Source organism: Theropithecus gelada, chromosome 2 (genome assembly GCF_003255815.1).
Source record: "Theropithecus gelada isolate Dixy chromosome 2, Tgel_1.0, whole genome shotgun sequence".
NCBI lineage: Eukaryota > Metazoa > Chordata > Mammalia > Primates > Cercopithecidae > Theropithecus > Theropithecus gelada.
In genome coordinates this window covers 118,610,999-118,636,965 of record NC_037669.1, presented here as the reverse complement: position 1 = coordinate 118,636,965, position 25,967 = coordinate 118,610,999, and the positions used below count along the sequence as shown (strand labels likewise).

General features: G+C 39.7%; 1 protein-coding gene across 2 annotated transcripts in view; it reads left to right on the top strand.

Moving 5' to 3' along the window:
• Positions 1-25,967, top strand: part of FNDC3B (fibronectin type III domain containing 3B) — a 364,055-nt gene that overhangs the window by 231,929 nt on the left and 106,159 nt on the right. For both annotated transcript variants that reach the window (XM_025375210.1, XM_025375209.1), the window contains exon 7: positions 16,954-17,012. In XM_025375210.1, coding sequence (XP_025230995.1) covers positions 16,954-17,012 — 59 coding nt within the window. The remainder of the gene's footprint in view (positions 1-16,953; positions 17,013-25,967) is intronic.

Here is a 25,967-nt window from a genome sequence, read left to right as displayed (position 1 = left end):
CATTCGTGGAAATATGTTGAAATCTTAAGTGGAGAGAATATGACTTACTGCTTTTGGTATGACTTGCTGTCTAGAATGTTACAGTCTTCACTACAGTATGTTCTAGTCAGCAGCATTAGAAACAAGGATAACTTCAGACTACAAAGAAATGTGCATATTGTGATTCATAACTTTCTTCCTATTTTAAAATCCTCATTTTTTTTTCTTTCCTTTCATTTTCCTTCTTCTTTCCTTTCCTAGGCTCTCTCTCTGTCACCCAGGCTGAGATGCAGTCGCATGATCATAGCCCACTGCAGCCTCAAACACTGCATCTCAAGCGATCCTCCTACCTCAGCCTCCTGAATAGCTAGGACCACAGGCATGTGCCACCATGGCTGGCTAATTAATTTTTTTTTTTTTTGTAAAGAAAGTCTTGCTATGTTGCCCAGGCTGGTTTTGACCTCCTGGCCTCAAATGATCCTCTTGCCTTGGCCTGCCAATGTACTGGGATTACACACATGAGCTACCGCCCCCAGCCTATTCTGAATTCTTCAGATTGTAGAGCCAACTATACTACAAATCTGTGCTTTTTTTTTTTTTTTTTTTGAGACAGGGTCTTGCTCTGTTGCCCAGGCTGGAGTGCAGTGGCGTGATCTCGGCTCACTGCAGCCTCCAACTCGGGTTCAAGCAATTCTCCTGCCTCAGCCTCCCAAGTAGCTGGGACTACAGGTGCGTGCCACCATGCCCAGCTAATTTTTTTTTTTTTGGTATTTTTAGTAGAGACAGGGTTTCACAGTGTTAGCCAGGATGGTCTCGATCTCCTGACCTCGTGATCTGCCTGCCTTGGCCTCCCAAAGTGCTGGGATTACAGGCATGAGCCACCACATGGCCTAAATCTGTGCTTTCTTATAGGACATTTCATCAAATACATATTCTTTGTCACTTGAGTGGCAACTCTTCCTGGATATTAATACTGTTTACAAAAAGTTAGGCCTAGAAAATGACATCGATTATTGTGAGACAAGTAACACATTTCTGTATATCCAAAATATATTTCATTAAATTTGACTCTTTTCCTAAATTTCCAATGTTGTTGTAGTGCTCGTTTTGTAATATTGTGCTTGTGTGTGCACATGTGCACTTTCATAGAGGTTAAATGTGTAAAATAGAGTGTTATTCTCTTTGCTGGTCTCACTGCTTTAGCTGTTGTTCCCTTACAATTCGTTCTCTGCACAGCAGCTGGGTGAAGTTTTTGTTAAAACCCCCATGTTTTCCTTTCGAACTTAGCATACAGTGCAAACTCTACCGTGGCTGCTGCCTGATGCTGCAACGCACCTTCTTCCAGCCCTGCTCCAGTTCTCTGTGCCCTTGCCACACAGCTTACTTTCTCCAGTTCTCTAACATGTGGGGTCTGTCCTGCCCTAGTGCCTTTGACCTCTCTGTTCTCTCTCTTGGAAAGTTCTTTTATACTTTGTATAGTAGAATCCTTCCCATCCTTCCTGGCATGGCCCAAATGCTTCAGGATCAGAGAGACCTTCTTAGACTACTTCATCACATCACCCTTCTTTACATACTCTTCATGACACCCACCACGAGCTGACCCTATTGTATTTGTTTGTATACATCGTCTATATTCTCCTGCAAGAGTTCACCCTTGACTGTATTGGAAACAGACTGGAGTTGGCAGAAGATAACATGCCGAGCTCACTCAAGGGGACTTCCAGACATCTTTTATAGATAATATGAATTGCTAAATTTGCTTTTCATTTAAAACATTTCGTTTTATAAGACTTGGGTTAAAATACAGAATTCCATTGCAGTTGGAAAGAGTTACCAAATAGTTTATTATGCATGCTTGAATGCCAGTATTGCACAGCATGTAGTGCAGTCGGTATGAAACACTTTTTTTGAGGAACTGAAATGCCGGGTAAGAATTCTATGCTAAGCCTATTTCAGCCCCACAAATGAAGGCCTTTCCTATAAATGTAGTCTTGTATTTCCTTCCGGCCAGATAAATGCAATAAACTGTCATCATTGCTCTCTCCATTTTTGTTTAGTAAGAATGAGCCTCTTTAGGTGTTTGCAGAGTTATTTTGGCAGTCTAGTATTATTTCCACTATCATTAGCTTTTACCCTTAGGTAGAACCTGGACTTTGTGTTTTCACCTATCCAATTTTCATTACATTTCATGTAATTCATAGAAATTAAAGTTTCACTCAGATACTCTTGACTGCATAGCAACAAACCTATTTTGGAGTATTAAAACAAGGTTTTAATATAGAAACGGTTTCAGCCTTTTGTTTTAAACTATTGATTTCCTACATAGTTTGGAGATTTTTTTAGATACCAGCTCTCTTCAGTAGTTCTGATTCTCTTAGGACTTTTATAAAAACATCTGTAAAAAATGGTATAATAACTTTTATATTATTCAGCACCTTTTTTTTTTTTTTTTATTCGGAATGGTTTGTGTGCTCTTATTCTGATGAAAAAGAAGATGAAAACATTCTTTTCTAATTGTTGGGAAATGTTGTGGAACCTGACTTTTTGATCACTTTCTGCCAGTGCTAGGGCCTGTTTACCTACTCGTTCCCACTTGGCTCTGCCAGCTGGGGCTGCCTTAACTGGTCTCCATGCTCCTATGAGGGAGTTCTTAGGTAAACGTCAAGTCTGCGTCAGAAATAAACGTGGAGAGCCATCTCTTTCCAAATGTTCAGTGCAAGGCAGAGCAACAGGTTCTGCTTCGAGAATTATTACTGGAGACACCATCCACGCATGCAAGCATTCTGTACCAGGTAGTACACGGACAATTTGGAACAAAGATAGACACTGCCATCTTGGTTCAGAAGGCCTCCTAATAATGGCATTCTAGAAGAGAAAACCTGGATTATGTAGCCTAAGATATGGTCTTGTTCTGGTAGAACACGTGTGAATAGGAAACACATCATAGCCCTTGCTGATACTGTCACTAGGGTCTAGATCCCCATTGGGCTTAAGCAGAGATGGGTAATTTTGGCTTTTTCTTAAAATATCCCAGCAGTCTGAACTAAAAATATGGAGATATTATAAACCTGTATTTGCCTGAAAACAAGATTGTCACCAATCTCAAAAGTCAGAAAGAAATCATTCTTTCTCATACTCTGTATAATAGCTATAAGAGGGAGGGGAATGGAAAGGTATTTTGGAGTTTAAAAGTAGTAAAACACAGAACCATGAATCCTGCTTGCAACTTTAATAAAATTTGGGTATTTTCTTAGTAAAACACCTTTTCTATTCCTGAGTTAGGCTACAAGGACTGCCCATTATGAAACCAAGCTAGAAACTACCTTAAGGTTAAATACCTTAAGGAGAAGTAACTAACCTTTGCAGCAGTGGGGAACAGTCACAGCTCTGAGACCCCATCTCTGGTCAGTGACCAGAGATATCTGAGAGCTGATGGGCTGCAGTGGGGAGAAGGACTGGCTGCTACAGGAAATAAACCTTATTTCAGACCCAACTGGAAATGATCTCTTATTTAATATGTTGTTTTTTTACATGTTTTTAGGGAATTTTTAGATTCACAATTCAGGAGACTATTCTGTATTTGAGCCTTTGGGTTTTGCTGAAGAGCATAGAACCCTAAAAACCCAATATGATCTTAGAACTTCCTTAATTTCTTTCTTTCCACTCTTAGTCTCTTTTCTCATTTCCTTTCACTGCTCTGAAAATTAACACCTGCTAGGGAAATCAACTTTAGGCTGCTTTCATTGGTAGCCAGTGTCTAAAAATCAATCCTGGCAACTAATGTAAAATGAAATTTGGAAGACGTCTTGATTCTCATGGACTTGTGCAAGCTGAAGTTATTAAAGAGGATTAGGAACCACAGCTGGTGAGCAGATGGAATGCTTATAATTTCACAATGTTAGGTAGCTGTAAACTCAAATCTGCACAAAACTTTGCTTTTTCTCTAGTTTATTTCACTTTATTTTCCTGGACTGTAACTCTGGGCAAGTACGATCGTTTAATTGTTGGAGATGATTTAGATGGCATCATTTAAAATTCTGGTCGTACAATTTCATACTCAGAATTTCATTTTAGAAACCAATTATTTAATAATGGACTTATTAACGGCACAATAAGTAGGAAATGGTTTTACCTTTTGTTCAAAATGTAGAAATACATTTTAAATTTGAGCAATGAAGACTGGTTCACAGTAATTGCAACTAGACAATATAACTAGTTGTTTCTTAAAGAAATGCTTGACTCCATCAATTCCTTCAGCTTTTTCTGTGTTCATTTCTACTAGAAATTCCTGTGTCATAGAAAAAAGTCTCCTAAAGCCACCTTCTTCAATGGCTCTGCTATCTAATCACAGGCTGCCTGCTCGCTATGTATTCCCTGCACCCATGACTACTTCTCTGTTTGTTCTGCCTTATCACAATATAGGGGCCTTATACATGCACAGAGCAACTGTTTGCCCCCTCAGAAACATAAGCCTAGACCATATTTTCTGGGCTGGTAGATTAGTGTTTTCTCCACAAAGGAAAGTGTTTGTGAGACTTTCATCCAGTGACTGCTAGGAAGGTCAAATTAGGAACTTTATTCTACAAATGCAAAGACATTAACTTATACTTTACGTTAGTGGTTGTTGCTTTATTTAAGAATGGAATTAGTGTCCACTATACAGTTTAGCACCTCTTTATCCTTACCGAAAGTCTTTAGAGAAATGGCTGCTAAGGTGGAGTTTCTTCAAATACAGAAAAACAGCTAGAGCCGTAAATAAGTTGAGCAGCCTGGATGCACTCTGTAGTAGCTGGTTGGGAAGAAAACAACACATGGATATTTCAGGTGGTGCCACACAACAAACAGCTGTACTTTATGGTCTGAGATAGTCTCTGTTCTTTTGGAACTGGTGTGTGCTGCTTTTGCAGTCAGCTGCAAAAAAATACTATAGTGTGTCTTTTGGAAGCAATTACTGCGTGATCCTCAGTGTTCTAGCTTCAAAACATCCTGAGTGTTCCATTTCTATACGTGCGGGAGAAGAGGATATATTACCAATGCTTTGGCATGAAGTAATCTGGAGAATTATTATGGGATTGGTCTTTCTTGACCAGCTTTTGAAATGACTTTCAGTTGCTTCTCTTTGGATTTCCAAACTGACCTTCTGTAATTGGATGTGGCCTCTTACAGAAGCAGTAGTATAAACATGTTTAAACTTCGAATGTAATTATTTTGTCCTGAACCAAGTAGTCTAGCAGTCTCTTCCAGTAGATAGATTTGTTTATCTTAAGTAAAGTTAATCTCCCCGCCTTACCCTTGTTACCTTTGGGCACAAGAGATGGCAGGAGAAGAGGTTTTGGATGGTCCCCAAGAAGAAATAGACTTGGACCAAAAATCAGAAGACCTGAAGATTTGATACTAGGTTCTTTTAGATTTTCCTGTGCGATCTTGACCAGATTCATGAAATCTCTGATTTGCTGAATCTATAGTAAATGTGTATAATAATATCTAATATGTATTTGCATATGTTTGGTATATGTATTGTTATGCGATGACTGACAGAACAAAGTAGCACAGACTAGGTAGCTTACACAACACAATTTTATCTTCTCACAGCTCTAGATGCTAGAAGTCAGACTGCAGTGTTCGCAGGGTTGGTCCTTCAGGGCCATGAGGGAAGGATCTATTCTAGGCCTCTCTCTTTGACTTGTAGCTGGCCATTGTCTCCCTCTGTCTTCACATCCTCTTCCCTGTGTGTGTGTCTGTGTCCGAATTTCCTCCTCTTCTAAGGACACCTGTCATGTTAAGTTAGAGCCCACCCTAATGAGCTCTTATTAACTTAATTACGTCTTTAAAGGCCCTATCTCCAAATATAGTCAAATTCTGAGGCACTAGGGGGCCAATCCAGATTTTTTTGGTCATTCATTTTTTTTTCTTTTGTGTTGTCTTATCTATTATATTTTCCTCTTGTGCGTTTTTATTTCTCACCCAGTTTAGTCCATGACCTTAATGGCCGCTTTTGCTCACAACTGCCCCTCGGGCTCAATAAGCTCACTGTTGTCCAGGGTTTATACACCTCAGCTGTTAGGAGATGGAGATCAGATGAATATGGTTTATCATCTGTAGAGTGAAATGTGGCTACTAAGTGGTGCCATTACAGAGCCAATTTGGGGTGTAAATCTAGTATTTCGGCTCTTGGACTTTTTAAACTGAATCTTTAAATAGAACACTAGTTTCATTCTAGGGGGGGAATATACATGCAAAAGACATTAAAGCCTATGATGAATGTCATGTTTTGAACAACAAGGGCAGCTCATTTGGACAACGGAAATCCATCTGCAGGGCTTAAGAGAATCCTTTATTTTATACAGAAACTGAATATGTTCCAAATACTATAAATGTTATTAAAGGCTTAGAATGAGAGAGCAATAGCGCATAGCTTTGGCCTAGAGTAGGTGGGCTTGAAAACAATTCGACTTCTTTTACATTGACCCTGGATTTGTGGATGTCTGTTCTATCATAATATGTTTTAGAGAATAAAATAGAAAAATAATATTAAGTATTCTAATTTTCTAATTTCTAATTTAAGCTCTCTTGTAATACCAGAGAGCTTCTCTTCCTCAGAATGGTCTCAATTCTGGAGAACAGCCTCTTGCAAGTAGCATTTTCTGTATAGACATTTCTTGCCTGCTGGCCCAATCTTAACTTTTCATTTTAGTTCATTTCTCAGTTCAATGCATTTAGAAGACAGTGCATTTTTCTTTTCTGGACTAGGGCAGATGGTGCTGTCACTTTTGATTATCTGGTGTTTTTTTTTTAAAGGGAAATGTTGATTAGGAAGAGCAAGAAATGAAATACCACCAGATTAAATTGAGAGCAGAAATTATACAATCCAAAAAGAGGCAAATCTGTTCTATGTTTTTCTGCTTAGTTTACTATAGTTTATGTTTGACTTTCTAGATTTCAAGTTTGATATATTTTAAGAGATCATTTTAAGATAGCTTTTGAGTTATGAGTTTGCTTTGTTTCTGCTTTCTAGAAGATACGGAAGATAGAAATGTTTAGATGGTTTTCTTTTTCTAGTCACATTTAAGTAAGAAGATCCTCGGGTAAGAGTAGCTTTTAGCAAATCCAAAATGTTTGGATAATTTCTGCTTTATGCCACTGAAATCTCTCACTTGCAGTCTAGTGGCACTTTGTATTTTCTTACTGTTTGGCGATCTAATCTTAAATTAGAATACTTAACAGGTGTTCCAAAACAGAAGTCACAAGGAAGTGGACAAAGGGGCCCAGAAGACAGCTTGAAGAGCCTCCTGCTGGCTACATTTAGGGCAAATTTAGTGTCCAAAAAATAATGATGGTGGTGAAGTGTAGCAGATTTTAACACATTGAGTTAAAAAAAAAAAAAAGAATCTGGGTTCAAGATACTTTAAAAGTGGGAGAGAGAACTAATAAACATAGAAGGAATGACAGAATTAGAAAAATCGCCATCTGGAAACTACCAATATAATGATACATGCTAGAGATCATCGGTGTTTACTGTAACCATCAGCTGAAAGGGGAGAATGTGTTTTGACAATGGAGACAGGTTTTACACAATACCTTAAGCAAGTGACCAAACTGAGCATCACCCAATAGTTCAAACAGAACTGTGCATGTTCTCATGTCATAGGATGGGAAGTATATCTGTAAACAGTTCTTCCCAAAATTCTTAGCCTGTATCTAATTATGAGGAAATAGCATCACACAACAGATAGTGATATATATTATATAAGAAAACTGGCCTGACCACTCCAAAAATGTCGACTTTATGAAGACAAAGTATAAGGGATTACTGTTCCAGATTAAGAAAGATCAGTAAAAACCTGACAACTAATGCATGCTTGGTCCTCGATTTGATCCTGAATTAGGAGAAAAAAAATTAAAGACTTTGTTGGAACAGTTGAGAAAATTTAAACATGGATTTTAATTTCAAATTTATTCGATTAATGTTAAATCTGATTGTAGTAATGTGTTTGTGTTTATGAAGGAGAAGCTCCCTGTTCTCAGGAAAGAATTGCTGAAGTTTTGAGGGTGAAGTGTCATGAGATCAATAACTTTCTTTCAAATGGTTGTGAAAAAACGTGTGTGTGTGTATATATATAAGTAGAGATCAAATGTGAGCATGCAAGTATAGCAAAATGTTAATAAGTTGACCAATCTATGTGTTTTTCTTAGCTCAGGGTGCTATAACTATACCATAAATTGGGTGGCTTAAGCAACAAACATTTATCTCTTACAGTTCTGAAGGCTGGGAAGTCCAAATCAGGGTGCCAGCATATTTGGTGTCTGGTGAGGTCTGTCTTGCTGTTTTATATAGACGGCACGTTTGTGCTGTGTCCTTGTGTGGCTGAGAGAAGAAAGCGAGCTCTCTCAGTACCCTTATAAGGACATCAGTCCCATTTATGAGGGCTTTATCCTCATGACCTCATCTCATTCTAATTACCTTCTAGTGCCATCACTTTAGCGCGTAGGGTTTTAAGATACACGAATTTTGGGAGGGCACAAGCATTTAGTCCCTAACAGTGTTCATAGTACTGCTCTAGCTTTTCTATAGATTAAAAATGTTTTAAAAATGTATTTTTACAAATCGAGCAATTTCACATAAAACTTTGCATTTCTAGATTCCCTAGAAAAATGGGAATGTCTGCCTCAGACCCACGATACCCCAAGAATAACTGATTGGGTGCATGGCAGCTGCCCCCTCAGATAGGGTGAGGTTTTTCCATTTTCCATAGTCCTTACCCTTCCGTTTTGTTTTATATACCCACCTTCTCCACTCACTGATACTACCTGCCTAGTGGCGACAGGCATTTTAGTATGTACCCACACATGTAACTCTTGCTGATTCCTTGGGGTGGTGGTAGGTTGTGTCATGGATGGTAATGACTTTCTTGTATGCTGAAACTCTTGAGCCCTCCGGATTTGGTACCCGTATCAGCTGATGAGCTTCACTTGGCTCCTTGGCCGCAGGCTGAGTATCTAGCCTTATTCCCAAATAATTCAGTCATCTGAGACATAATTAAGGAAGTGTAGATGTAAACACTGTTCAAAACTTGCTGGATAGGAGGTATACATACTAAAATTATCTTTCAGATGCAACATATTAGAAATTGTACTCTGGATTCCACCTGTCAGTTGGCACAGTCTTGCAAAAAGTATTGAATAAGTTGCCTGAAAATAATTTAATATGGCATGCCAAGTCTTAATGAAAAAACATTTTGTGGAAACATTTGTAGACTCCCATGCAAAAAGTAGTGTATGAACTTTAATTACCTTTGTTAAGTTGTTCTATCCTGTATTTAAGCGACTACTTTCCTGTTACATACCCAGGGAGGGTACCAGCTCTTGCTGGATAATCATGGTCTTGAGCCTTCACCCAGAATACAAGAGCTGTATCTGGCAGAGGTTAGGGCTCAGCTAGCAGTGAACAGTTCAAACATACAGGGAAGAAGAGGAAAGGACTGGTTCTAGAGTTAATCTTGCCAAGCAAACATATCTACCTCATACTTCATCTATTTTTGTGGGTTTGCATCCCTGTATAATTTGATGTTCTTAAAAACACTAGCAGCTTTTGGCCGGGTGTGGTGGCTCACGCCTGTAATCCCAGCACTTTGGGAGGCCGAGATGGGTGGATCACTTGAGGTCAGGAGTTTGAGACTGGACTGGCCAACATGGTCAAACCCCGTCTCTACTAAGATACAAAAATTAGCCAGGCATAGTGGCACACACCTGTAATCCCAGCTACTCAGTGGGCTGAGGCAGAAGAATCGCTTGAAGCCAGGAGACGGAGGTTGCAGAAAACCGAGATTGTGCCACTGCACTCCGGCCTGGGCAACAGAGTGAGACTCTGTCTCAAAAACAAAACAAAAGAAAACAAACACTAGCAGCTTTTGTCCAGTTCCATGCATATACATGATTTTTACATTGTGAAATGAACACAAAGATTTTTCTTAGGGAATCTGACAGAAATGAACACAGAATCTTACTAGTATTTCAGTTCATTAAAGACCTAGACCTGGCACTCCGTGTTGCCCCTCTTATTACCCAAGGTGTTACATAGCATTTGCCTGAAGGAGCCCATTTCCCTGTGAGTGGGTTAATGCAAATGTTCCCGGTAAGACTTGACTCAAATCGTAGTCTCAGGGAGGGCAACGGGGGAATCATCCTGTCCAATGAATTCCAGAAATAGCAACAAAAGCTCAGAGGAAATTAGCCCCTGTTGTCCCATTGACATTCTCTGGCTATCGCTCCTGTCCAGCTGGGCACACTGCTTGGAAAAGAAATTCATTTGTGTTTCTCTCTTTTCTCTTAAGGTTCCAGAACCTGATTGGAACCTAGGCTGCTCTTGAAAATAGTTTCCTGGAATGGAAAGCAACTGCATACAACATACGTTTACCTGCCTGCTGCTTTCTTTTTTGGTGTTGAGAGTCTGATATTCCCTTGGCTACCTTTCAGGATTTCAAACAGAGTAACCACTTCATGGGCAAAATGGCTAGCAAGATATTTATCTTTGTATTTTTAGCATCAGGATGATTGATATCTCAAGATATTTCTGGAATATTTGTTTTTTGAGATTAACCGCATTGTCCTTATATTATGCAAGTTTATTCTTCGTCTTGTGATTTTCGACATCTTTAATATTTGTATTTAAAACCACTGTGGATCGTAGTCACTACATGGAGAGTCTTAGATAATTAATTCTTCTTTTGAATGCACTTATTGATTCCTTTTTTTTTCCCCAGCATAAGTAATATTTCAAAATTGAAGATGGCCAATATTCTTTTTCTGAGTAGAAAAGCAATTCAACACATATTCATTGTTGCTGTTGTTGTTTGTTTGGAGACAGGGTCTCACTCTGTTGCACAGGCTGAAGTGTAGTGGCGCCATCTCAGCTCACTTCAGGCTTCAACTCTCGGGTTCCAGCGATCCTCCCACCTCAGCCTCCCAAGTAGCTGGGACTACAGGCATGTGCCACCAAGCCCAGCTAATTTTTGTATTTTTTGTAGACATAGGGTCTTACTATGTTGCCTAGGCTGGTCTTGAACTTCTGGGCTCAAGCTTTCTGCCCACCTTGGCCTCCCAAAGTGCTGGGATTACAGGCATGAGCCACCACATCCAGCCATCGATACACATGTTTAGTACTGTTTTCTTTTGTCCTCATTCATGCTTATCAGCATTAGTAGGCATTGACTGGGTATCTAGTTTGTCCTTATTATTGAGTAGTCACATTTCTCTTTTTCAGCTAAAATTATTTATTTGTTTCTTTTTTGTTTGTTTTTATATTGATTGTTTACTATTGGCTTTAGACTTCTTACCTCCAAAATGAACATGATCAGAATCCACACATTTTCCATGCCCCTAGTTCATTATACATGATTTGTTAAAGAGAGTAGCTATGTCAGCTCCTTGGCAGATCTGAGAAAGCATATGATGTTATGACAGGCATATCTACAAATGAGCCTTGTGGATAAGAACTAGACAGAAGATTTAGAGAGAAATAATGTTGATGTCATCCCATTGGAATGATAGAGCTGTTACAACCAGAAATACATTCTATAGCTAGTAGCTAAGCGTGTAGCTGTATTTCTTTTCTAAGAAGGAAAAAATGTGAAATAAACCAAAGAAGTAAATTATGTATATAAAGGAGGATATTTTAATTAGTTTAGGTCTTAACAGTTATTCAAACAGTCTGAACTCGGGTTTCTTTTTGGAGCAAACATGACAACCATTATTTATGGAAAGTTTAAATTTCACATGACACATCTTCCCTCTATGTGTGTGGGTTTCTTTCTCTTTCTCTCTCTCTCTCTCTTTCTCTCTCTCTTTCTTTCTTTCTTTCTTTCTTTCTTTCTTTCTTTCTTTCTTTCTTTCTTTCTTTCTTTCTTTCTTTCTTTCTTTCTTTTCTTTCTTTCTTTCTTTTTCTTTCTTTCTCTCTTTTTCTTTTCTTTTAAAAAAAACATTTACTTTGCTTGTGTGTTTTCATTTCAACCTTCCCTTTACTAAAAAATGCTTTATTTCCTTGGTGTAGGAGATTTGCTTTTAGGGAAAAGGAAAGACTTGTGTCTCTAAGCTGAGCCCCCCTTTCCTTTTTTAGCATTTCCAGATAGACTAGTTCTCAGCTGACTGTGGACATGTTTGAATTAGAGGCTCCCATCTTAGCTCCTTTTCAAAAACTTTCCTATCATTAAATGTGCCTATATCTGCAAAACAAAATGTCCCTTCTCGGTTTGAAACACTATCCAAGAGTGCCTTATTATTATTATTATTATTAATTAATTTATTTATATATATTTTGGGACAGAATCTCACTCTGTCGCCCAGGCCAGAGTGCAATGGTGCAGTCTCAGCTCACTGCAACCTCTGCCTCCCGGGTTCAAGCGATTCTCCTGCCTCAGCCTTCTGAGTAGTTGGGATTACAGATGTGCGCCACCTTGCCCAGCTAATGCCATTCAACTACTAAGAAGGCAGCAATGTAGAAAATGGTTTTCATGTTCATCCACCGCAGCTGTGATCACCAGCAAGGTTGAATCAGGTGGAAAATGGTTTCGATCTGTTTATTTAGCTGCTTCAGTGTGAGGAATAAGAAATATAAAGTTTGCTTACATGATTTGTGTCTGAGTTCACTTACTTACTGCACACCAGAAGGTGAAAAATAGCCCCTGAGAATGAAGAATAAGAAACTTGTCCTCTGACCTCGCACCAGAACCTTGCGTTTCTGCACTTCTGGGGCAATCTCTTGTTTAGTTGGCACACACCAATTACCAAATTCTTAAGAGGGGAAGAAATAAAAACAAGACAGTTTTCAGCTTGAATAAAAAAGATATCCTAAAGGCAAATCAGCAGAATTCTTTTTTGTTTTGTTTGCTTATTTTTGTGAGGAGATTAGTTATTCTTCTTTCCTTCACAATATGGGAGGTGTGTGTATGAGAGAGACAAGAGAAAAAAAACAAAAAAGGAAAAAAAGAAAGCATGCCACCAAACAATGGCTTCATCCAAACTCTGACGTACACTCTTCCTACAGCTGGGCTCTGAAACTGTTTTATGGAAACAGTGGTCATTCAGTTGACTTCGAGGCACACTTAAATCATGCTTAGGGAGAGATAGGCCAAGGGCTTAGTTAACTCACTTATTTAGGTCGTAGATTTGTGAATTTTGACATTTTCATACTACACTGTTAGCTTTTGTACAAGAGTTTATTGTTTATGTGGGAAGTAACTGTCACTTTAAAACAGATTTTATTTTTACTCTTGTTTGGTGCAAATTGTGTGCCCGGGTTTTATTTACCTTTTCGTTCTTAGTCTGTGGCAGCACAAATGGAAAAGTGTTAAATAAATGTGGTGTAAGTGTATTTTTCTCTCTTTTTACCCATATTTACAATTAGAAGCTTGAAAGAAGACAGAATTCTATCTGGCCTTGGTACCACGTTTCTCCTAATATGAGGAGCTAGTGACCAGACACGATAGGGCAGTGATTGCATTGTCACTACCTTCCCTCCCCATGCCCTGCCATTTTTATTTTTTATCTTCTCAGAATCCTTTGTTTATTTGGCCCCATTCAAGGCCCACTTTTTAAATTCTTCCTTTTCTCATATACATTCCCTGCAGATAGGTGGCCTTTGCTCTGTTCATTTGACAACCTTTTCTAAGTTAAAAGCAAACAAGAAAACCAACATAAACCTTCCCATAGGACTGAGCAGGTCTCCTCTGCTGCCTTCTCTTTCTCCCATCTACCTCAAGGCCAACACCCCACCAGTGTCAACCCCGTGTTTTCTTTCTCAATGTCCTCTCCCTCAGGATCCCCAGATCTCTTTTAACTCTTCATGATACAGTTAACAGAAAGGTTCTACTTGCTTTGGGACCATGTATTAGACTTGCGGCCCTGGAGAAATCACATCTACTCTCTGAGCCTCAGTTTCCTCATTTGTTCCTTATCTTCCTTCCTCAGTCAACAAAAGACACCTACGAATGGTGTGCCCAGCACCGGAGATGAGAACCGTGATGAGCTAAGTAGGCATAAGTTCCTGTCCACCACTGTGAAATGGAGCAGAGAGTGTCCATCTTGCAGGGGACATTGTAAAAATTAGCAAGGTGGTGATGCATAGACCAGCATGTATGTAGGTGCTCAGGAAATGTCAGTTTTTGTGATTATAATGAAAGGCAAACAGACAAGGCAAGTCCTGACCTCTCTTTGGAAGTTGTTTTTATCTTTGAAGGACCTTTCCCTTGTATTTCTGGCTTTTACCTGAAATTCAATCTTTTTGATTTCGGACAGATTTTTTTTTTTTTTAATTCCTTTTAATCTAGCCTCTTTCTCTATTTTTTCTTTTTTTCTGTTGAAAGCATAGCCATTTCTTCTGTCATGTGTGTTTGAAAGCAAGGTGGGAGGGGCTTTCCAGTTTGTGTGGGACAAAGCATCCTGTTTTAACTCCGTTCTTTTATAGTGTATTTCTAGTGCATAGTCCTGAGGATGTTTTATTTTCTGATCCCTTTAATTCTTCCCTTCTTTCTGTGTTGAGTTGGTGATTGTCCCTCTTCTACACTTTTATTACTCCAAGGATAGGGTCTGACTTGCTGCCTTTGTAAGATAATCTAAATGCCTTCTTCATAGCAGGAGGAAACAGTTACCTCCTTCAACTGGCTGTTTGAACATAGCTATGTGAGTGTTTGAAACCATAGGGTCCTTCAAATTCTAGAATAACCAGAAATTGAGAACACGTTGTCTTTAACAACTGAACCAGTTCATTTATTGTGACTATGCTTATGTTTTGTTTTGATTTTTTTTTAACCGACAGTTAACTTTTGAGATCATATAATATTTACAGTTTACTTAGCAGAGGCTTCCAGAAAATGTGAGGGTATGTCCACTTTTGGTTTATGGACACAATTTATATCTTAACATAAATACATAGTTATAAATGAGCTTATGACATTTGGTCTTTTGAATGTGGGTTTTCTTTTAAAAGGTTGCAGTTTTCAAAACCATGATATTGCCACCAGCCCATTTGTTTTTCTCACCAGACTAAAGGTAGCATGTCCTACTAAACAGAACACAACAGGAAAAAAAATAAGGAACAAATCCTTTTTAAGTTTGGAGTGGTGCCAACTACAAGTTTTTGGTATTTTTAATATAGACTTTGTTCATTTATTTAGTTAAGAAGTGTCTATTGAGCATTGCACGTGTATGGCCTATGCTGGGTGCTGCGGGTAATGGTGATTGTGTCCTAGGGCAGGGGTCACTGAACTATATAGTCTCCCTGTAGCCTGTTTTTGTATGGCCCACAAACTAAGAGGTTGTTAACATTTTAATGCGTTATGAAAAAAAAACAAAAAACAGAATATGCAAGAGACCTATATGTGGCCCACAAAGTTTAAAATATTTATTTGATCCTTTAGGAAAAAATTTGCCTACTCTAGACCCTGTGGTGTCTCTGACTTCCTCAATCTTATGTTTGTTGGTAAGAAAGACCAGAAATAAGCGAACAAATAAGCAAGATAATTCTTTTCAGATTTTGATAATTGATAAGGAAATAGGATATAAGAGTGACAGAAATGAGGCTGGGGTCAGGTGTAGCAGTTTAGGTGGGATTTTTTGAAAAGATGACTTTAAGATTAGACCTGAACAATAAGGACAAACAGGTCTGTGCAGAGCTGGGCGTATTAGCCCATCTCTCACTCCTTAGGTCCACATCCCCCTTCCCCTCCAAGTGCCTGTTTATTATACACAGGGCTCAGCTAAATGCTGGTTCCTGGAAAACCATTTCAGATGCCCTCTTTTGGGTTATCTTTACTATAGCACCCATTACAAGGCACTGTAATTGCCTATTTGGTTTCATTCTTTCCACCTCCCCTCCACTAGACTTGAAATATCTTGGGGGCAGGGACATATGTCTTAGTGATCATATCCCTCTAGCATTTAGCTCAAGAACTAGGTTAAATGGAGTCTGCTATAAACTCAAAATTAGATTCCATCAAGCCCACTGTGAAAATCAAGAAGACCCTCTAACAAATTGCAGATTCTTAAGTTTAAGTTCTATTACTTGTCTTTTTTGTACACATGCTTCCCACCTCGTACTCTCTTCTCCAAGCACTATTCTTTCATTTCTAAAACCTAATTATTGCCCCACCCCAAAAACATGCCCATTTACCTCATCTGATTAAAAGGCACCATCATCCATCCAGTTGAGCAAGCCAAAAACTAGGAATTATCCTTGGTGTGTCGCATTTCCTCACTCTTACCCATCACATCCAGTCCTTCAGCACCCATACCTCCTCAACTAGTCCTGTCTCACCGTCTTTACTCTCAGTTCTAGCCCAGGCCAGGTCTATGCTATCCTTTGCCTGGGCCACTGCAGCAATCCCTGACTGGTCTTTCTGCTCCCTTGCTTACCTTCCTTATATTCATTGTTCACACAGAAGACAAACACATCTTTTCAAGCTCAAAAGATCGTATCTTTCCCTTTTCTTAAACACTCCAGTGACTACCCATCAAATGTAAACATTTTAACTTAAGTAAACAAGTAAAAACAAGTAAATAAACAAGTAAAAATACAACTCAAAAATTTGAGCTCACAGCCCCGACTGGAGTAACCATTGTCTCTTCAACCACATCTTACTCTCAGTTTCCAGGTACCTTGGTCCCTCCACTTGCCCTTCTTAGGACCTATTCTCTGTTGCCTGTTAGATTATTACATGTTAAAATGGAACCCTGTGTTAATCTCGTTAACATCGTGAACACTTAAAACTATACAGTGGCAAGTCAGTGAACCACAGTGAAACTCCATTCCCCAAAGACACCTTCATTCCTGATTTTCCTGGTAACATTTGTAATACCAAAAATTCGTGATAACAGGCAACGGATTTAATGATAACTCTAGTTAAAAGGCCTTGGGGAAGGAACTTGACAACCTTACTGCCTTCTAATGGTATTGTTTTTCCTTTTTTCTTTTTCGCAATGCAGAATATGAGTTGGAAGTAAAGAGGGTGCAAGACATTCTTTCGGGAATAGAGAAACCACAGGTATGTCTTCTGGATTTCTCAGCATAAATGACACTTTTTAAAGTATTTCAAATGTGCTTTTTTTCCCCCCCACCGCACAGTAGGTAAGCAAAAGGGCTCCTTCCCTTTGCAGATGACTCATCAACTATGAAATAGTGTTCAGTTCAGTTATTAATGGAGCATGAGACATAGAACAGCGGCCTTCTGTGTGTAGTCATAATCCACTGAAATGTCTTCTTTATTTAGGTGTTCTGGATGCAGTTAGATATTCTTTCCAAAGATTCTTTCTTTTTTGTCTCTCTCTCTTTTTAGTCTGCAGTTTTCTTTTGGTAGTTTTTTTTTTTTTTTTAAACCTGTATAAATGTAGTAATAATAATTTTTGAAAACCTCAGTAATCCCAAGTATTTTTCCAAGTAAACTTCAAAAAGATATTTCAATATTAGCTGTGAAAAATAAGTCCAGAACATTGGGTGCAATGGCAGGAAAGAAAATGGTCGGAGTGGTGAGGTTTTGATTTTGCCAGGTGCTTTGAAATTCAAGTGAAAAATTCAGAATGTTGATTCAGCCTTTCATCTCAGATTAGAGCCAGAGTTCTTTGGAGTATTTTCTAGCTGAATTGGAAAACCTTGATTCTGCATATGTTTCAAATACTGAGGCTTTTTAACAGAAGAGTCCAAACATGCTTCAGGGTACATAGTTGAGTTTGACAACCTGAAAGCTGGAGGTGTGTTGACGAACAGGCATAATAAGGCACTTGTAGAGGGGTGGGGTGTTGCTGTTTGGGGGCGGGGTGCGGGGAGTCTGTACTTACTCTAGTGAGGAGCAGGCTGCCACTGGGGGTTTTTGATCAAAGAACTTATGTAATCAGGGCTGCATTTTCAGAATGATCGAACAGTTGGCAGATGAGTTGGAGTGAGAAGAAGGGAGACGCAGGGAAGAGCAGTGTTAGAATCTACTACTGTAGTCCTGGTAAAGGCTATGGGAGTCAGAATTAGGGTGGTAATATCTGTGTGGCAGGCAGCAGGGGATATGGGAGTCAGAATTAGGGTGGTAATATCTGTGTGGCAGGCAGCAGGGGATAGATACTAGAGCTGTTCTAGAGATAGAATACAGCACTATAACCTATTAGAATTGGTATCAAATGTCAAGGATAACTGGGCTTTCAGGTTTCAATGCCTCCTCTCAAGAATTGCTTCCTCTAAGACGCCTCCCTGATTGCTGTCCATGCCCATCAAGTGGGAGGCTCTACCCCCAGCTTTGCTGTGCCCTTCATGGACTTCTGCTGTTGTATTTAATACATTGTACTGCATCTACTTGTTTCTGTGTCTTTCCTGGTAACCTGTGGTTTCTCTAGAACAGGTTCACATCTTTGTCCTTTTTGTATCTTCAGTGCCATTCTTGGACATGCTGAGTTTGTTTCACTGTCAGGGAATCTGGAACGATAGATACAGCGGGCGGTCACAAATGTCTGGGAGGCCGATGCTGAGGAGCGCGGAGGAACAAGATACAAGACAGGGAGATCACATGTGTAGCAATGATACTTCACGTTGTAGGATTCGATGATAGCTTTGCAGACAGCGGGTGCAGTATAAGGGAGAGAGATTGGAAAAGGCGTGAGGGCAGAATCTTGGAAAAAGCTTATGTTTATAGTGTAGTAGAGAAGAAAACTCTGCGAGGAAAACAGAGGAATCATAATCAGAGAGAGGGCAGAGCAACGGGTTCACTCATGGTCCCAAATGTAGTTTCGGAACGTCATAGTCACTTCTTAATTATGTTTATGCACATAGTGCTTTCTCTCAGATATTCCTAGTCACTGCTGCGCTTAAGAAGTGACACAATCTCTGTTTCTTGAGGGTGAGATGGCGCTAGCAAGATAAAGCCATATTTAGATTCATTGGTCCTTTTTCTTGATGCAGTATTTATTAGGCATTTAATCTTTTGAGGTTTTACGGCAGGGTAATAGGCTTTTTTAAGTAGCTGTGTTGTAAAATATAATAGGGTAGAAGCGTCATCTGAGAACTTTTGTTGGTATCATTTGGAAGCAAGGATTGCTTGGCTACAGAAGCACGTAGATGTTAGCTCTACCCATGACAGCCTGACCAGGCTGTTCTGCACCCATCATAGAGAATTGGCTTCTCAGAGCCTAGTGCCTTTAGGCCCTTGAATCAGGTAGATGACTCCCCTTGTTTTCATTTGGTTCTCACTTAGTAGCCTTTTGAGAATTTGACTTCCTTGTTGCCAACAGAGAGAAAGTATGTGAGGCAGGTTGACAGTGCTGTCTAATCTACCAGATACTTCTGTTTCTCATTATGAATCAATTAACTGGCAATCTGATTGTATATATCTGATTCCATAAGTCTTATAGTTTGACATTCAAGTCTGACTCTGGAATCAGGGCTGCATTTTCAGAATGATCAAACAGTTGGCAGATGAGTTGGAGTGAGAAGAAGGGAGACGCAGGGAAGAGCAGTGTTAGAATCTACTACTGTAGTCCTGGTGAAAGGCTATGGGAGTCAGAATTAGGTGGTAACATCTGTGTGGCAGGAAGCAGGGGACAGATACTAGAGCCGTTCTAGTGATAGAATATGGCACTATAACCTGTTAGAATTGATATCAAATGTCAAGGATAACTGGGCTAGATTGTCTGAGTCACTGGGCAGGGGCCCGGACCTGGCGAATTCACTCAGGTAAATGCCACAAGGTAACAGCCTGTCTGCAGAGCCAGCCAGCTTACCTGGACTCCATTCTGCCTCGTTACCCTCCTCCAAACCTTTGAACTGGCTTCTGGGTGAGAAATTCAGTCAAAAGATAACATTTCCATATCAGCATGGCTTAGATGGGCACAGACATAGTCAATACAGCTGAAGAGTCTCCTTAATCCTGTAAAGCTGGAGTTGTTAATTCTGCAGCATAAGCAGCACATTATCTTTCTAGGTTTGGAAAAGGCGGGTTGAGAAACTTTCTGGAGGTGAATAGAAACAAGGCCTCAGGTAGTTACACACTCCAGAGTCATTAAAGATCTGTAGATCAGCATTTATATCTCATGCCCTTTTAACAGTGAGGCTTGAACTTGCCAAAATACTACACCCTACCTTTTAAGCAGTTGGATGAAAATCACCTGATAGGAAGTGGGCGTCTGTGGACACAGTTGCTTTGCCAGCGTGTGGGTGGTGGTTGGTGCTAACCACCCTGCATGTCTGATTCTCTGGATGGCAGTGTAAATATATCCGGGTTACCTGGGCTGAAGGCATAGCAGACAAGGGGAGTTTGTATGAAGAGTGCCATGCTTGTTCGTGCCTCCTGCTTTTGCACATGACTAAAAACAACTTCTCTTTCTCTCCACCTGTATGTTTCCTATTGCTGCTGTAATGATTTACCACAAATTGAATGACTTAAAACAGTACAAATTTATTGTCATAAAGGTTTAGAGACCAGAAAGTCCAAAATGTCTCTGGCTAGGATATAATCAAAGTGTTGGCAGAGCTGTATTCTAGAGGCTTTGGGACATAATCTGTTTTCTTGCCTTTTCCCCTCTTGGCTCTGTCTGCAAAGTCAGCAGCCATATTCCCCCAGCTTCTACTTCCCTTATCACATGCCTGTCTCCGACTGTCTTGACTCCTTCTTTCACTTATAAGGACCCCTGTGATTATACTGGGCCCATCCAGATAATCCAGGTTAAGTCTCCCCTTCACAAGAGCCTTAACTTAGTCACATCTTCAAAGTCCCTTTTGCCGTGTGATGTAATATATATTCATAGGTTCCAAGGACTAGGATTTGGACACCTTTGAGGGCCTACCACAGTCCGCTCTTGATCTTTAATTTAGTCACATCTTCAAAGTCCCTTTTGCCATATAAGGTAATATATTCATGGGTTCCAAGGACTAGGATGTGGACCTCTTTGGGGACCTACCACACTCCCCTCCCGATCCTCAGAAGCGTTCTTGCCTGAGACAGTCCACTGTTTCTTCCCAACCCAGTTAGTTGTTTATGCAGTTTCTCTCTCTCCTCTTCGTACGCCTTTTCTTCTGAAGTTTTTGTTTGTGATTGTGTGTTACTTAACTTTTTGCTCCGAATACCTAGCACTGTTCTTGACCCATAGTGAACCCTTAACAGATGTTTGCCGAATAACTGTGTGACTGTAGCTCGGTTCTGGCAGGTGGGACAAACGCCTGAAGCCTGGCCAGCCTCAGGATGCACCTCCGCCAGTGTATAAGGCAGCAGCCACTAGAGGGAAGGCCTGTGCTTTGCAATCTGGCACTCTGGGCTGGGACTTGCATTGGCTATTACCTGTCTTTGTGACCTTGGGTAAGTTACGTAGTTTCCTTGTGCCTCAGTTTCCTCATCTTTGAAAGGTAGGATAAGAAATACTACCTATAGCGACTATCTGAGAAGTCAATTATGTACTTAGAATGCAGTATTTATAGTCTGTAGCATATCGCTAAGCAAAAGTGAAACTTCTGTGCTCTGACATGGGAAGGAGAGGTATCGGGCCATCTGACAGGGAAAGAAGCAGAGCCATGGAAAGTTGGGCACACAGTTGTAAAAAGGATTATTTAATTTTTTGTTCCTTTCAGCCACAACTGGTAGCACCTCTAAATAAAAGGCATATATTTTGCTTTCAGGTTTTGCAGATGGTTTTATTTAGGTGCAGAACAATACGTAGTACTTGTGGATTCCAGTTATCTTTCTAGAACTTTGGGCACCCTGAATTGAGCAAGCCTCCACTGTGACAGAGCAATAAGCCAGGTATTATTCTGAGTGGCTTAGGAATTAGCCAGCCATCTCAAGCCTAATGTGGTCTGACCTTCTCTGGTGGTGGTGCTAGATGTAGTCTCCCATAGACTGGTGGGCTGTTTATTTTCAGGATATAAATAATGTAACCTGGAATTGTGGTTCTGCATTGTTTCTATCCGCGAATGTTTAGCTTGTTGGAACAATTGATTTGTCGGTTCCAGAAGCGAGTAAACTGACGTGTGAGGAACACTTCCCCTGTAAGAAGCAGTCCCTTGAAAGATAAACAGTAGTGCATCTGGGAGCACATAGGCGGCTCTTAGCACTTAAGGAATCATAAAAACAGATGACTGTGAAATTCTTAGATTTGAGTATCCTTTTTCTTTAACCTTTTCCTTTTTCATTTATTTTCCTTTGTGGTGGTGTTTCTCATGATGATACTTTAGAAGTGAAGCCAGTATTTGTGTGGTAATATTTCCTTAGTGTACTCTTTAATTAGATCAGTAGGCCTCCCACATAGTTAAATCCAAAGGCCAGAGCAAATTTAGAAGCTATCAATGTACAAGGAAATATTTTTGAACGTAAAAGAAACAATTTAGTAGCTGCGAGAATAAATGGTGTTTCTGATCCAAGTACTATCATTTGCATAATAATAAAATCTCAGAAAAAAATAGAAAATTTTACAGAATAGTATTAAAATACTGGGATGAACAGGAGAGAAGGTGCAAGGAGAAAGGAAGCTATGGATTACATATCGAATAGCTACAGGACAATGCAGTTTTATAATTTCCTTATATACACATATACAGAACAACTGCTTTCAAGTTGGAGTCTACATTTAATAAACAGACAAGAATGATTTCTAATCAGTATGTGACCACTTAGAAGTAGGAAGTAATTTTATGAGTGCTTCAAGGTGCTCAAAAGCAGTTTAGTTTAAATAATTCATATGCAGACTTACACTAATAACCTATACAACAGACCCTTTTATAGCAGTTATTGAACTGCTTTCAAATTGGAATCTACATTTAATAAATAGACAAGAATGATTTCTAATCAGTATGTGACCACTTAGTAGTAGGAAGTAATTTCATGAGTCCTTCAAGGTGCTCAAAAGCAGTTTAGTTTCAATAATTCATATGCAGATGTATACTAGTAACCTATACAACAGACCCCTTTATATTACTATTGCAGAAACAAATGTCAGATTGCACCTTGTCCAATAGTTTTATAACTAGAAGTTACCACGTTTATCACCATCAAAGGAGACTGACTTTCTGGTTATGGTAGGTTAATTAAATATCAGGAAGTCAGTTAGCTTTATGGCTTCTAAACTTTTTTGAGGGGTGAGGGGAACAACAGCCATGGTGATCACTGTGATGATCAGATTAGCCATGCCCTAGTTAAGCTTGGTGGTCACTGCTGGCAAGAAAGTTTCAGCACACACAGACTTGCAATGTGAAGGTCATATATGAGTGTTGTTGCTCTGAAATAGGCATGAACCCAGATAGAGTTCCTAGAGTTCCAGATCTCTCATTAAAGCATTACCTCCCAGGACACTTGGAGTAAATATGTCTAGTGCTGAGAATTCACCTTCAAGTAACATTCTCTTGAAAGACAGCATGTCAGTTTCTGGAAACAGCCTTAAGTGGAAACAAGTTCCAAGTCCTAATGGAGACCAAGTGATCTTTTTCTCCTGATTCCATTGCCTAAACAAGGGCACCCTCAGTCCAAGAGTCAGTGAAAGAGAGAGAGCAGGAGGACAAGAGGGATTTGGCCCCAGAACATCATCATGATCTGGGTGTCTGGCTGCTTAGCTCAAGGAAAGAATTCACAGAAACCACTATCTTTTGAGAGTGATGCTGAGTTGTCAAACTGCATTTCTGATAGGCTAGCATATTGGAAAAATGTATTTCCACAAACATCTGCATTGCATGCCGATGACAGTGTACATCCTGAAGGCTTGCTTAGGGACTCTAAGGAAAAAGTGAATGTTATTTTAGTTGATGATTCAAGTGTTGTATTTCTCTGTTCAGGTAAATAATTAACCAAGTCCTAAGGGAAAAAAGTAAAGTTGTCATAGCTGACATAAAAGGTAGAGTTTAAAAGGACGTGACTTTATGGATATTTGTTTGGTATCTAGAATGTTGGCATTCGACTGAGCTATTTTGAGACATGGTGTTACTTCACACCACCATTCATAGAATCAGTGCTACTGTCTTCTGTGTTCTTGGGTGCAAGGCAGCCACTTACCACCTTGGCTGAGTGTTTTCCGGTACCTTATGAGCCTCCTTTTTTCCCAAGAAACTAAACTCTTTGTAACAAATTATCTCCCACATTAAAAATCAAATATAACACCAAATACCTCAGGATTACTCATTAATGGTATGTGAAGAAATTGAGCAGATATACTGTTGTATGTTAGAAATGCTGTCTTAAAATCTAGGTAGAGAAACAACACACAAATAACCAAGTAATGCTCTAATGTAACATGCGCCAAATGCGGGGACGGAAAATACGGCAAAAGTACAAAGAAGAGTGATTGAATCTGACAGTGCAGACAGTACAGAAATCTGTCCAGAATCAGTCTCAGGAAACCTAAGAGTCCCTCTGTGTTCAGTGTATCTACCGTGAGTCCCCTCATGTGCCTGTCCATCTTCAACAGGTTGGGGCTCCTTGAGGCCAAAGATCATACCTTCATCATCTTTGTGTCCACACAGCCCCTCACAGGGTGAAGTATGACCATTAAATGAATAAACAAAGCATTTGAACTGGGTCCAAGAGAAGTTGGTTAAAGCCAAGAAAGTAGGAGAGTTAAAAGCTAAGTCACAGGGGCGTGAGAGAGGGCATAAGAGAGGCCAGCATCCTGGAGGGGTGGTAACAGCATTGTGGTGCAGATGGATTGGAGGAGTGGAGAAGAGAGCTGCTAGTCTGGAGCCATAGAAATCTTCCTCAGATGTTTTCCAGAGATGTGTAATACAAGCCTACCATCTTCTGTGTTGACTGTGGCAGAAACTTAGACTATCTTATTTGCTTTTATTTTTTTATTCAACAAACATTTACTAACCAAGCGCTGATCACAGTTGAATATGACTTGGATTCTGTCCTTAGGGAGTCTCAAAGCCCAAGGGAGGTAGACAAAGGCCATAACATGATAAGCAATTCTAGCAATATCCACAAGGTTCTGTAGAACACGGAGGAGTGACGCTGCGTGAGATAATTTAGAGAAGGCTACTGGGAGGTGGTGAGGCTGGGCTGGGGTCTTTAAGGATGAGCAGGAGTTTGACTAAGTAATTGGCTAAATATATCATGATATTCTATTTATATGGAATAAACAGTGTGAAGTGATCTCCACTAAAAATGTAGTGAAGGACGGACTGAAGAGAGACTCTATCTTCATTTTCCATATTTATTATTTGTATTTCAAGTATTTAATAATTCTAATAATCTTTATATAGATCAGATGTGACAAAAATGGAAGAAGGGGGAAAAAAAGGGACTGAACAGTTTACCTGTCTCCATCTACAGCCTAATAATCTACAGCTATAAAGTCTTTGTGAACGTTAAGCTTTAGCATCTGTATTAAGTCCTGTTTGTTTTTAATATGCTATCCAGACCAATATCCAGATAGCAATAGAATAGCCTTTAGAAAGTTACAGCATTAAAGTTTTGTCCTTAGATTTATTTTAAATAATTAGATCATATTTTAAGTTGAGTTTCTCCAGAAAAGGACTCTAAAAAAAGGTTTGAGTGCAAATAGTTTCTGTGGGGATATGGCCCAGGAAGTCCTGGTTGGAGACAAGGGAACTGAGACAGAGAAGGGAAGTGTATTAGTCTGTTCTCGCATTGCTATAAAGAACTACCTGACATTGGGTAATTTATAAATAAAAGAGGTTTAATTGACTCATGCTTCTGCAGGATGTACAGGAAGCATGGCTGGGAAGGCCTCAGGAAACTTAAAATCATAGTGGAAGAAAAGGGGAAGCAGGCATGTCTTACGTTGCCCGAGAAGGAGGAAGAGAGAGAGAAGGGAGAAGTGCCACACACTTTTAAACAACCAGATCTTGTGAGAACTCACGTCAGGAGAACAGCAAGGGGGAAGTCTGCCGCAATGATCCAGTCACCTGCCACCAGGCCCTCCTCCAAGACTAGGGTTTACAGTTTGACCTGAGATTTGGGTGGGGACACAAATCCAAACCATATCAGGAAGGAAGCCCATGCAGGGTCTATCAATAAACAGGTTAT